The sequence below is a fragment of the Coregonus lavaretus genome (assembly GCF_964263955.1).
Source record: "Coregonus lavaretus genome assembly, chromosome: 10".
Classification (NCBI taxonomy): Eukaryota; Metazoa; Chordata; class Actinopteri; order Salmoniformes; family Salmonidae; genus Coregonus; species Coregonus lavaretus.
This window is the reverse complement of record NC_139997.1, coordinates 55,451,089-55,465,170: the sequence shown is the minus strand read 5'-3', so window position 1 is coordinate 55,465,170 and position 14,082 is coordinate 55,451,089. Positions and strand designations below refer to the sequence as shown.

Sequence of the window (14,082 nt, the reverse complement as noted above, 5' to 3'; positions counted from 1 at the left end):
TGCTATTGGCAGACTCCACTAAGCTGGCAGGTTGGCTAACAGCCTGCTGCCTGGCCTGCACCCTATTTCACTGTGGGGCTAGAGGAGTTAGAGCCCTATCTATGTTGGTAGATAAGAGGAGAGCACCCCTCCAGCTAGGATGGAGTCCGTCACTCCTCAGCAGGTCAGGCTTGGTCCATGGTATAAACACCATGGGACCACGCAGCCGTCATACCGCTCAGGAAGGAGACGCGTTCTGTCTCCTAGAGATGAACATACTTTGGTGCGAAAAGTGCAAATCAATCCCAGAACAACAGCAAAGGACCTTGTGAAGATGCTGGAGGAAACAGGTACAAAAGTAACTATATCCACTGTAAAACGAGTCCTATATCGACATAACCTGAAAGGCCACTCAGCAAGGAAGAAGCCACTGCTCCAAAACCGCCATAAAAAAGCCAAACTACGGTTTGCAACTTCACATGGGGACAAAGATTGTACTTTTTGGAGAAATGTCCTCTGGTCTGATGAAATAAAAATATAACTGTTTGGCCATAATGACCGTCGTTATGTTTGGAGGAAAAAGGGGGTTGCTTGTAAGCTGAAGAACACCACCCCAACCATCATGCTGTTGGGGTGCTTTGCTGCAGGAGGGGCTGGTGCACTTCACAAAATAGATGGCATCATGAGGGAGATAAATTATGTGGATATGTTGAAGCAACATCTCAAGGCCTCAGTCAGGAAGTTAAAACTTGGTCGCAAATGGGTCTTCCAAATGGACAATGACCCCAAGCATACTTCCATAGTTGTGGCAAAATGGCTTAAGGACAACAAAGTCATGGTATTGGAGTGGCCATCACAAAGCCCTGACCTCAATCCTATAGAAAATGTGTGGGCAGAACTGAAAACGCTTGTGTGAGCAAGGAGGCCTACAAACCTGACTCAGTTACACCAGCTCTGTCAGGAGGAATGGGCCAAAATTCACCCAACTTATTGTGGGAAGCTTGTGGAAGGCTAACTGAAACGTTTGACCCAAGTTAAACAATTTAAAGGCAATGCTACCGAATACTAATTGAGTGTATGTAAACTTCTGACCCACTGGGAATGTGATGAAAGAAATAAAAGCTGAAATAAATCATTCTCTCTACTATTATTCTGACATTTCACATTCTTAAAATAAAGTGGTGATCCTAACTGACCTAAAACAGGGAATATTTACTAGGATTAAATGTTAGGAATTGTGAAAAACTGAGTCTAAATGTATTTGGCTAAGGTGTATGTAAACTTCAGACTTCAACAGTACATACACCCGTAATTTGACCCGGTGAAATGGTGCTGACGGCAATAGACAAAATATAGGCCTAGGCGTACAATACCCATTTAATCCTGCAGTTTTCATGTGGGAATGTCCCCTGGGTGTACAAAACATTAGGAACACCTGCTCTTTCCATGACAGGCTGACCAGGTGAAAGCTATGATCCCTTATTGATATCACTTGTTAAATCCACTTCAATCAGTGTAGATGAAGGGGAGGATTTTTAAGCTTTGAGAATTGAGACACAGATTGCGTTTGTGTGTCATTCAGAGGGTAAATGGGCAAGACAAAATATTAAAGTGCTTTGAACGGGGTATGGTAGTAGGTGCCAGGTGCACCGGTTTGAGTGTATCAAGAACTGCAACGCTGCTGGGTTTTTCACGCTCAACAATTTCCAGTGTATCAAGAATGGTCCACCACCCAAAGGACATCCGGCCTACTTGACAGAACTGTGGGAAGCATTGGAGTCAACATGGGCCAGTCCAATCCCTGCGGAATGCTTTCGACACCTTGTAGAGTCCATGCCCTGACGAATTGAGGCTTCTCTGAGGGCAAAAAGGGGTACAACTCAATATTAGGAAGGTGTTCCTAATGTTTTGTACACTCAGTGTATGTTTATTTTTCTTTCTTTCCCTCAGTTTTCTCAAATGCATTCTTCGCGTCCTTTTGAATGAGTTCTGTTCTCAGCTGGTACATTTTTCATTACCCTGAGTGGTTATGGGTGTCTATTTGTGTTGTCATAATAATCCGGTCAAGCTGCTTCTCGAATCAGGATAGATCTTGAGAACCCTTTTTCCTCATCAGTCAGTTTAATTGCTGTCTTTATACCCTGGAGTGGCCCACTCTGCCGCTCCTTCTGACAGTTCAGAGAAGAAAGTTGTGTAGAGCCCAGCTGTTTCCTGGCACTCTGACTTCTCTGCTCTGTGACTGGCAGGTCTGCTGATGGTGATGGGAGAGAAATGAGGCCTGACAGGAAATGGCTGATTGTTCTGTATGGCCCACACTGAGTCCACATTGAGCTTTATGGACATCTGGAGCCCTCCCAAGCTGCTCTCAGAACAGGCCCAGTCTGAACAGAGGAGTTAGGCCTTTGCTGGACATATAGGCTAAATCAGAAGTCTGTTAAGACGAGCCTTACCCCTACTTATCCTAACACCACCACCCTAATACTCAAAACACACCATGTGCTGATATGCCAGGTACATAATCTGTATAAGACAAAGAAGACATGCTTCATGCAGAATATGAAAAAGATCATGCTCCACAATGTATATGATATATCCACCAGTGTCTTTCAGTGTATTTTGTTTTATTGATATGATTCTTATGTTAGCCTAATGTTTCATGTGTGTGTTTTCATGTGTCTTGCAGCACTAACGTGGTGATGAACTACTCTGAGATCGAGTCCAAGGTGCGAGAGGCCACCAACGATGACCCATGGGGTCCCTCTGGACAGCTCATGGGAGAGATCGCCAAGTAAGGGACAAGCACTGCACAACACTGTTCTATCAAATTTACAAAAACTAGCCTAGTAGTTGGCTGGGCGATATATGTATGTTCCAAAGACCTGTATTGCAATAATAATTTTATATATATACACTGCTCAAAAAAATAAAGGGAACACTTAAACAACACATCCTAGATCTGAATGAATGAAATAATCTTATTAAATACTTTTTTCTTTACATAGTTGAATGTGCTGACAACAAAATCACACAAAAATTATCAATGGAAATCAAATTTATCAACGCATGGAGGTCTGGATTTGGAGTCACCCTCAAAATGAAAGTGGAAAACCACACTACAGGCTGATCCAACTTTGATGTAATGTCCTTAAAACAAGTCAAAATGAGGCTCAGTAGTGCGTGTGGCCTCCACGTGCCTGTATTACCTCCCTACAACGCCTGGGCATGCTCCTGATGAGGTGGCGGATGGTCTCCTGAGGGATCTCCTCCCAGACCTGGACTAAAGCATCCGCCAACTCCTGGACAGTCTGTGGTGCAACGTGGCGTTGGTGGATGGAGCGAGACATGATGTCCCAGATGTGCTCAATTGGATTCAGGTCTGGGGAACGGGCGGGCCAGTCCATAGCATCAATGCCTTCCTCTTGCAGGAACTGCTGACACATTCCAGCCACATGAGGTCTAGCATTGTCTTGCATTAGGAGGAACCCAGGGCCAACCGCACCAGCATATGGTCTCACAAGGGGTCTGAGGATCTCATCTCGGTACCTAATGGCAGTCAGGCTACCTCTGGCGAGCACATGGAGGGCTGTGCGGCCCCCCAAAGAAATGCCACCCCACACCATGACTGACCCACCGCCAAACCAGTCATGCTGGAGGATGTTGCAGGCAGCAGAACGTTCTCCACGGCGTCTCCAGACTCTGTCACGTCTGTCACATGTGCTCAGTGTGAACCTGCTTTCATCTGTGAAGAGCACAGGGCGCCAGTGGCGAATTTGCCAATCTTGGTGTTCTCTGGCAAATGCCAAACGTCCTGCACGGTGTTGGGCTGTAAGCACAACCCCCACCTGTGGACGTCGGGCCCTCATACCACCCTCATGGAGTCTGTTTCTGACCGTTTGAGCAGACACATGCACATTTGTGGCCTGCTGGAGGTCATTTTGCAGGGCTCTGGCAGTGCTCCTCCTCCTCCTCCTTGCACAAATGCGGAGGTAGCGGTCCTGCTGCTGGGTTGTTGCCCTCCTACGGCCTCCTCCACGTCTCCTGATGTACTGGCCTGTCTCCTGGTAGCGCCTCCATGCTCTGGACACTACGCTGACAGACACAGCAAACCTTCTTGCCACTCCTGGATGAGCTGCACTACCTGAGCCACTTGTGTGGGTTGTAGACTCCATCTCATGCCACCACTAGAGTGAAAGCACCGCCAGCATTCAAAAGTGACCAAAACATCAGGCAGGAAGCATAGGAACTGAGAAGTGGTCTGTGGTCACCACCTGCAGAACCACTTCTTTATTGGGGGTGTCTTGCTAATTGCCTATCATTTCCACCTCTATTCCATTTGCACAACAGCATGTGAAATGTATTGTCAATCAGTGTTGCTTCCTAAGTGGACAGTTTGATTTCACAGAAGTGTGATTGACTTGGAGTTACATTGTGTTGTTTAAGTGTTCCCTTTATTTTTTTGAGCAGTGTATATATATATATATATCAATTTTTAATTTTTTTTGGTCTCATATCCTTCGCTCCTTCTGTGCTGTGTGCGCTGTGCACCTTACCACTGGCAGACACCAAGCCCCTCCCCCTGCCACACAACAACAACAAAGAGACAAAAGATCACTTCTTCCTCTCTGACAACAAGCAGTTTCAACTTGTCTTTTGCCTTTGAGGTTTGGTCAGACATATAATCGGTTATATGGGCACCGAAACACATTGAGACATTATTTTACTGTAATAGAGAAGAACTTAACCTTTGTAACAATACCCTTTTTATGTCTCAACTCCCAACTTTTTTAACAGAGCAGACCCTACCAAGACGGGAGTATCAATTAACATAATTGTGGGAAATTAATCCTGTCGCGCGCAGCATTGTGCTACCACGTACCACCTAGAATAATTTTAGCCACAGACTGTTATGTGCTAGCTGTTTAGTCTGTGTTTTATAAATGTGCAATGAATATAAAAATATGCAACTCGTTCTCATGCTGAGAAATAAGCATATTTTTATCCAGGTAGGCAACATCTAAACAAAGTGAGCAGGCTATGTTGTTCAAACAGTTGGAGACAGGCAGGAGGGTGTATTCATAACAGTTCAACTGTTCTATCTCGTTAGCAAGCAAACAGATCCAAGTGGTCTAGACTTTTAATATAAAGATTAGATGGTTACTCACTAGCAATGGGCGTGTGCTTGAGAGATTGTTTGAGACCTGTGTTCATTTTCTATAATGGCTGCTACCAGAAGTTGGTCATTATTAGTGTATGTGTATGTTTCTGGTTACATTTGTAACAAAACTGGCATTTTCATAGACTGACTTGAAAGCCAGATCAGTGATTATTGCAAAAAAGCAGGTAAAACTATTTTGATAAAATAATTAAATTATTAGTTGGTCTTATTGTTGAAGGCTTATATTTAGGCTTGGTATAATTTCACGAGCCCTAAATTCATTAGATTATTCCCGACTGTTTTTGAAATGCGGTGTATTGACCTTAAATTGTGCAACAAAGCTTATTTAGAGAAAAATGAATTTACATCGAGTTATACATCGTGAATCGCTATTTGAAAAAATAACTATGATTTTTAGGCAATATCGCCCAGCCCTAGTTGTGCATTTACCAGTCCACACTCTCTAATCTCATCCTTATTTCTTGATCTGCCTCTCAGATCTACGTTCATGTACGAGCAGTTCCCCGAGGTCATGAACATGCTGTGGACCAGAATGCTGAAAGACAACAAGAAGAACTGGAGAAAAGTTTACAAGGTGTGGAGAGTCTCCGTTCCACTGCTAATGTTTCATTCATACGATCATGTAGATTGCGGTGAGGAAGCCATGTTGTTTCTAACTGTGTTGCTCCTCTCCCCCAGGCCTTACTGCTACTGGCATACCTCATCAGGAACGGATCGGAGCGAGTCGTCACCAGTGCGAGGGAGCACATCTACGACCTTCGCTCCTTGGAAAACTACCATTTTGTTGGTAAGGAATCATTTGGGGCTGGCGCTGCACAGCAGCACGGAACGACGCAGAAAAGTGTGTAGCCTAAGCCTAGGTATTGATTCATTCCATAACCGTCCCACACTTCTCTTCTGAACCAATCAGGATGTCCTCAGTGGTGAGACTGTTGGTTCTCAGATGGAACACCCAGGAGAATTCATTAGTGAGGAGGAAGTCTCCATAGTTGGAGTACTGAAGTCAGTTGTATCATGTTCTGGTTTTAAATTGGTATATGCACATACAGTACCAGTGAAAAGTTTGGACACACCTACTCATTCAAGGGTTTTTCTTTATTTTTACTATTTTCTACATTGTAGAATAATAGTGAAGACATCAAAACTATGACATAACACATATGGAATCATGTAGTAACCACAAAAGTGTAAGTAGCCACCGTTTGCCTTGATGACAGCTTTGCACACTCTTGGCATTATCTCAACCAGCTTTACCTGGAATGCTTTTCCAACTGTCTTGAAGGGGTTCCCACATATGCTGAGCACTTGTTGGCTGCTTTTCCTTCACTCTGTGATCCAACTCATCCCAAACCATCTCAATTGGGTTGAGGTCGGGTGATTGTGGAGGCCAGATCATCTGATGCAACACTCCATCACTCTCCTTCTTGGTCAAATAGCCCTTACACAACCTGGAGGTGTGTTGGGTCATTGTCCTGATGAAAAACAAATGATAGTCCCACTAATCGCAAACCAGATGGGATGACGTATCGCTGCAGAATGCTGTGGTAGCCATGCTGGTTAAGTGTGCCTTGAATTCCAAATAAATCACAGACAGTGTCACCAGCAAAGCACCATCACACCTCCTCCTCAATGCTTCACGGTGGGAACCACACATGCATAGATCATCCGTTCACCTACTCTGCGTCTCACAAAGACATGGCGGTTGGAACCAAAAATCTCAAATTTTGACAGATTTCCCCGGTATAATGTTCATTGCTCGTGTTTCTTGGCCCAAGCAAGTCTCTTATTATTATTGGTGTCCTTTAGTGGTGGTTTCTTTGCAGCAATTCAACCATGAAGGCCTGATTCACGCAGTCTCCTCTGAACAGTTGATGTTGAGATGTGTCTGTTACTTAAACTCTGTGAAGCATTTATTTGGGCTGCAATTTCTGAGGCTGGTAACTGGAACTTATCCTCTGCAGCAGAGGTAACTCTGGGTCTTCCTTTCCTGTGGCAGTCCTCATGAGAGCCAGTTTCATCATAGCGCTTGATGGTTTTTGCGACTGCACTTGAAGAAACTTTCAAAGTTATTGAAATGTTCTCGATTGACTAACCTTCATGTCTTAAAATAATTATGGACTGTTGTTTCTCTTTGCTTATTTGAGCTGTTCTTGCTGTAATATGGACTTGGTATTTTACCAAATAGGGCTATCTTCTGTATACCTCCCCTACCTTGTCACAACACAACTGATTGGCTCAAACGCATTAAGAAGGAAAGAAATTCCACTATTTAACTTTTAACAAGGCACACCTGTTAATTGAAATGCATTCCAGGTGACTACCTCATGAAGCTGGTTGAGAGAATGCCAAGAGTATGCCAAGCTGTCATCAAGGTAAAGGGTGGATACTTTGAAGATTTGTTTAACACTTGTTTGGTTACTACATGATTCCATATGTGTTATTTCATAGTTTTGATGTCTTCACTATTATTCTACAATATAGAAAATAGTAAAAATAAAGAAAACCCTGGAATGAGTAGGTGTAACCAAACCTTTGACTGGTACTGTATGTAATGTGCACAAATGAACAGTATTTAAATCATGAAGTTGAGTTTCTCTTTAGATATCAACTGTATGCATTTGTGATTTGCTATGACAGAGGTAAAAACCTTTGATGGGTTCTGTACATGTTTTGTTTCATGTTTTTGGCCTAGCCTGAATAGCTCGCCACGTGTTTTCAGTTGCAGAACACCACATGCTTTGGAGGCTAATGCCATCACAAGAATGTGAGAAACTCTGAACATGTGCATTCCAAACATAGCTTGCTGTCCCTGTCAAATTGGGACCTTGTAGCAGTCGTAAGGACAAAGATTCAGCAGGAGGCATACATACATACATACATACATACATACATACATACATACATACATACATACATACATACATACATACATACATACATACATACATACATACATACAGTGGATATAAAAAGTCTACACACCCCTGTTAAAATGGCAGGTTTTTGTAACATAAAAGAATGAGACAAAGATAAATAATGTCAGAACTTTTTCCACTGTTAATGTGACCTATAATGTGAACAATTCAATTGAAAAACAAACTGAAATCATCGAGGGGGAAAAATGAAACATAAAAACATTACACTAACCTGGTTGCATAAGTGTGCACACCCTCTTATAACTGGGGATGTGGCTGTGTTCAGAATTAACCAATCACATCCAAACTCATGTTAAATAGAAGTCATTACACACCTGCCATCATTTAAAGTGACTCTGATTAATCACAAATAAAGTTCAGCTGTTCTAGTAGGATATTCCTGACATTTTCTCAGTTGCATCTCAGAGCAAAAGCCATGGTCTGCAGAGAGCTTCCAAAGCATCAGAGGGATCTCATTGTTGAAAGATATCAGTCAGGAGAAGGGTACAAAATAATTTCCAAAGCATTACATATACCATGGAACACAGTGAAGACAGTCATCATCAAGTGGAGAAAATATGGCACAACAGATCCATTACCAAGAACTGGACGTCCCTCCATAATCTATGAAAAGACGAGAAGAAAACTGGTCAGGGAGGCTTCCAAGAGGCCTACAGCAACATTAAAGGAGCTGCAGGAATTTCTGGCAAGTACTGGCTGTGTGCTACATGTGACAACAATCTCCCGTATTCTTCATATGAATGGGCTATGGGGTAGGGTGGCAAGACCGAAGCCTTTTCTTACAAAGAAAAACATCCAAGCCCGGCTGAAAATTGCAAAAACAAACATCAAGTCCCCCAAAAGCACGTGGGAAAATGTGTTATGGTCTGATGAAACCAAGGTTGAACTTTTTGGCCATAATTCCAAAAGGTATGTTTGGCGCAAAAACAACACTGCACATCACCCAAAGAACACCATACCCACAGTGAAGCATGGTGGTGGCAGCATCATGCTTTGGGGCTGTTTTTCTTCAGCTGGAACCGGGGCCTTAGTCAGGGTGGAGGGAATTATGAACAGTTCCAAATACCAGGCAATTTTGGCACAAAATGGTTTTAGTTTTCCCCCTCAAAGATTTCAGTTTGTTTTTCAATTGAATTGTTCATGTTATAGGTCACATTAAAGGTGGAAAAAGGTCTGACATGATTTATCTTTGTCTCATTCTTTTACATCACAAAAACCTGGCATTTTAACAGGGGTGTGTAGACTTTTTATATCCACTGTATGTATGTACGTACATACATTTTACATTTTAGTCATTTAGCAGATGCTCTTATCCAGAGCGACTAACAGTTAGTGAGTGCATACATATATTTTATTTAATACTGGTCCCCCGTGGTACATACATACAGTGAGGGGAACAATGTATTTGATCCCCTGCTGATTTTGTACATTTGCCCACTGACAAAGAAATGATCAGTCTATACTTTTAATGGTAGGTTTATTTGAACAGTGAGAGACAGAATAACAACAAAAAAATCCAGAAAAACGCATGTCAAAAATATTATAAATTGATTTGCATTTTAATGAGGGAAATAAGTATTTGACCCCCTCTCAATCAGAAAGATTTCTGGCTCCCAGGTGTCTTTTATACAGGTAACGAGCTGAGATTAGGAGCACACTCTTAAAGGGAGTGCTCCTAATCTCAGCTTGTTACCTGTATAAAAGACACCTGTCCACAGAAGCAATCAATCAATCAGATTCCAAACTCTCCACCATGGCCAAGACCAAAGAGCTCTCCAAGGATGTCAGGGACAAGATTGTAGACCTACACAAGGCTGGAATGGGCTACAAGACCATCGCCAAGCAGCTTGGTGCGAAGGTGACAACAGTTGGTGCGATTATTCGCAAATGGAAGAAACAAAAAAGAACTGTCAATCTCCCTCGGCCTGGGGCTCCATGCAAGATCTCACCTCGTGGAGTTGCAATTATCATGAGAACGGTGAGGAATCAGCCCAGAACTACACGGGAGGATCTTGTCAATGAGCTCAAGGCAGCTGGGACCATAGTCACCAAGAAAACAATTGGTAACACACAACGCCGTGAAGGACTGAAATCCTGCAGCGCCCGCAAGATCCCCCTGCTCAAGAAAGCACATATACAGGGCCGTCTGAAGTTTGCCAATGAACATCTGAATGATTCAGAGGAGAACTGGGTGAAAGTGTTGTGGTCAGATGAGACCAAAATCGAGCTCTTTGGCATCAACTCAACTCGCCGTGTTTGGAGGAGGAGGAATGCTGCCTATGACCCCAAGAACACCATCCCCACCGTCAAACATGGAGGTGGAAACATTATGCTTTGGGGGTGTTTTTCAGCTAAGGGGACAGGACAACTTCATCGCATCAAAGGGACGATGGACGGGGCCATGTACCGTCAAATCTTGGGTGAGAACCTCCTTCCCTCAGCCAGGGCATTGAAAATGGGTTGTGGATGGGTATTCCAGCATGACAATGACCCAAAACACACGGCCAAGGCAATAAAGGAGTGGCTCAAGAAGAAGCACATTAAGGTCCTGGAGTGGCCTAGCCAGTCTCCAGACTTTAATCCCATAGAAAATCTGTGGAGGGAGCTGAAGGTTCGAGTTGCCAAACTTCAGCCTCGAAACCTTAATGACTTGGAGAAGATCTGCAAAGAGGAGTGGAACAAAATCCCCCCTGAGATGTGTGCAAACCTGGTGGCAACTACAAGAAACGTCTGACCTCTGTGATTGCCAGCAAGGGTTTTGCCACCAAGTACTAAGTCATGTTTTGCAGAGGGGTCAAATACTATTTCCCTCATTAAAATGCAAATCAATTCATAACAATTTTGACATGCGTTTTTCTGGATTTTTTTGTTGTTATTCTGTCTCTCACTGTTCAAATAAACCTACCATTAAAATTATAGACTGATCATGTCTTTGTCAGTGGGCAAATGTACAAAATCAGCAGGGGATCAAATACTTTTTTCCCTGATGCATGCATACAAACTTCTGACTTTAAATGTCAGCATACCAAAATAAAAAGCCTGTCATCAGGCAAAATCTGTCTTAACCAATAAAGCACAGGTGTTGTCTACCAGGCTCCGATACAGCATGAATGTAATAATATACTTAATGAAATACCAGAAATGACCGTAACCAAACATTCTAGATTACTTGGTGAATTGCAGGGATAAACGGTAACATCAAGACTAAATATATATTTGTGATATAGCTGGGAATTAATAAAGATTTACAAACTATTGACACAATGAAATAATCAGTGGGAACAAATTGGCAGGAGTCGGTGCACATTAGGGGAAAGACATATCTAGAGCGCATCTTCGCCACTCTCCCTCTTATTGTTGGTGGTTATATGAGATTGCATCACTACTTTTAATATGCTCAGGGAAGTACTGTTTTGGAGGCACAATTTTGGTTCCAGTTACATTTAGAAGTTGTGAATGTTGCTCAGAACGTTCTTTCCAGAGCTGAACTACATACAGCGGTTTGCTTTAAACTTAATTTCAGTCTACACAACTTCACCTAGAGCCAAGTGACTGACCCTCAGAGTGTTCGTAGTTTCAGTGAGTGACTGAATGACTCAAAGTACATGATGTGGTTAGAGCAGTGACCCAGTAATGCCCATGTAGGGGTCTAGGACTATCTACAGGCAAAACAAGCCTGTCTAGAGATGCACACAGACCTTTGTAAAAGGTCAGATAACGTTTAGGTACATTGCAGCCTAAATCTCATTTACATTCATCATGGTTATTGTCCCTTAAGGATAGGTAGCTAGAAATGTGGGTTCTCTCTCTAGAAGTTCAGTTTATCTTGAGAAATGCACAACTCTGGTAAAGTTGACCTGTTGTGGCAGATCCCCCCCCCTCTACCAGACACTCATCCACTTTTCAAGCTTATTTGGCTTGTTCTGCTCCCCCTCTCTTTTGCTCCCTTAGCCAAAACAAATGTCACTTTGTTTGCTGACTGTGTTGACTTCCCCTTTAACTGCTTACACTATCACCCCCCGTCACTATGGAGAATAAGCCCTCAGGGTTATGGATGGGGTCTATTGTCAGTTTTCCAATAAAATGAGCTCAACCTGGAATGTTGGCACGAATGTGGGAAGCCAAAAGTTAAATGATTTTCATACTTTAATTTGGTGAATGCTAGTAAACTAAGGTTCCTATCCTGTTGTATGCTGCCAGATGAGAGTGGGAAGGATCAGGGCATCAACGTGCGTCAGAAGGTGAAGGAGATGGTGGAGTTTGTCCAGGATGACGACCGGCTCCGGGAGGAGAGGAAGAAGGCCAAGAAGAACAAGGACAAGTACATCGGGGTGTCCTCAGACTGCACTGGAGGAGGAGGCAAGACCAGCCGTAAGTGTCACCACACGGGGGGGAGGGCACATTATCTGTGATGCTCTGATAAAGGTGTGTAAGATAGAATGTGGTATTGTCTCTCAGCTCCATGCTCTCACAAATGAGATGTTATGCTGTCACAAAGTTTGTAAGGGACGTTCCCCTCAGTCAGCAGGGGCATTTTCCCTGTAAGCAGACATACAAGGTGCAAGTAAGTAAGTAAACACACTGACTGATTTACCGCTAGTCACTGTGAGTCTCTCTCTCTGCAGGCCTCAGTCTGTCAGTCTACAGACTCAGAAGGCTTCCAGAATATCACACCTCATTCCCCTCGATTCCCCACAGACCTCTCCCTCCCTCACGCCCCCTCCCTCACGCCCCCTCCCTCACGCCTCCTCCTCACTGATCTTTTGATTAGAACTGTTTTTACTCCGGGGCCAATCACGTCTTATCTCCTCTCACATCTTCATCTGTGAGATTTCTGATCATGTTTGTACGAGAGAAACCTCTCCATTCATGTAACGGAACATATCTTCCACAAATCCCTTTTTGATTTGCTCTTTCTGATCTGCTATTCCGATATCTAATCAAGGGGGTTGGCGGGTCCCTTGCCATTTCATTAGGATTGGGTTGGAGACAACTCACTAGAGTTTGCACTTTATTTCCATGTGCCATTCATTGATTCCTCCCTTTGATTCCTGATATCTTTGATTTGCTGCTGTGATTTCCCACTTCATTAGTCAAACGAGAGTTCCCATTTGTCAATTAATGATGTGGTAGGGGTGGGGATTATTTTTGTCACAGGATCAAAATACCCCAGCGATGGGAGACATTCATCTAGAATGTTCATCTAGGACGCTCGCTCTGTTTCAGCAGACACTGTAGCTGTGATATGTTTGTGTTGGCAATGGGCCCATTATCAATGTGGAATAAACAATTATCTGTTACAAATCATAATTGGCATTCCAGATAGATCCAGTATATTTCCACAATGGCTCTCATAATGTTAGTGAAGTCCTGAGTGGCGCAGTGGTCTAAGGCACTGCATCGCAGTGCTAACTGTGCCACTAGAGATCCTGGTTCGAATCCAGGCTCTGTCGCAGCCGGCCGCGACCGGGAGACTCATGGGCGGCGCACAATTGGCCCAGCGTCGTCTAGGGTAGGGGAGGGAATGGCCGGCAGGGATGTAGATCAGTTGATAGAGCATGGCGTTTGCAACGCCAGGGTTGTGGGTTCGTTTCCCACGGGTTCGGCCAGTATAAAATAAAAAAATATGTATTCACTAACTGTAAGTCGCTCTGGATAAGAGCGTCTGCTAAATGACTAAAATGTAAATGTAAATATGAAGTGAGGCTCACTCAGCAAAGCTACAAGACATGCTAATGGTACCAAAACACACTTGATTTTTCAGCACATGTAAACCCTGTTTCCCCCCTCTCTGCCCCTCAGCGGGAGAAATGTTTGACTCGGAGCCCAGAGGGAAGTGGGATGAGGACTGGGACAAGAGCAAGGGAGCCTTCCCCTTCAGTGAGAAGCTGGGAGAGATCAGCGACAAGATCGGCAGCACCATCGACGACACCATCAACAAGTTCCGCAAGAAGGAGAAGGATGACTCGCCCGACAGAATCAGGTATTGCC

At 43.6% G+C, this 14,082-nt stretch overlaps 1 protein-coding gene across 2 annotated transcripts in view; it reads left to right on the top strand.

Moving 5' to 3' along the window:
- Positions 1-14,082, top strand: part of LOC311136718 (clathrin interactor 1-like) — a 45,396-nt gene that overhangs the window by 23,825 nt on the left and 7,489 nt on the right. For both annotated transcript variants that reach the window (XM_084170976.1, XM_084170977.1), the window contains exons 2-6: positions 2,663-2,767; positions 5,633-5,729; positions 5,834-5,942; positions 12,292-12,462; positions 13,894-14,074. In XM_084170976.1, coding sequence (XP_084027102.1) covers positions 2,663-2,767; positions 5,633-5,729; positions 5,834-5,942; positions 12,292-12,462; positions 13,894-14,074 — 663 coding nt within the window. The remainder of the gene's footprint in view (positions 1-2,662; positions 2,768-5,632; positions 5,730-5,833; positions 5,943-12,291; positions 12,463-13,893; positions 14,075-14,082) is intronic.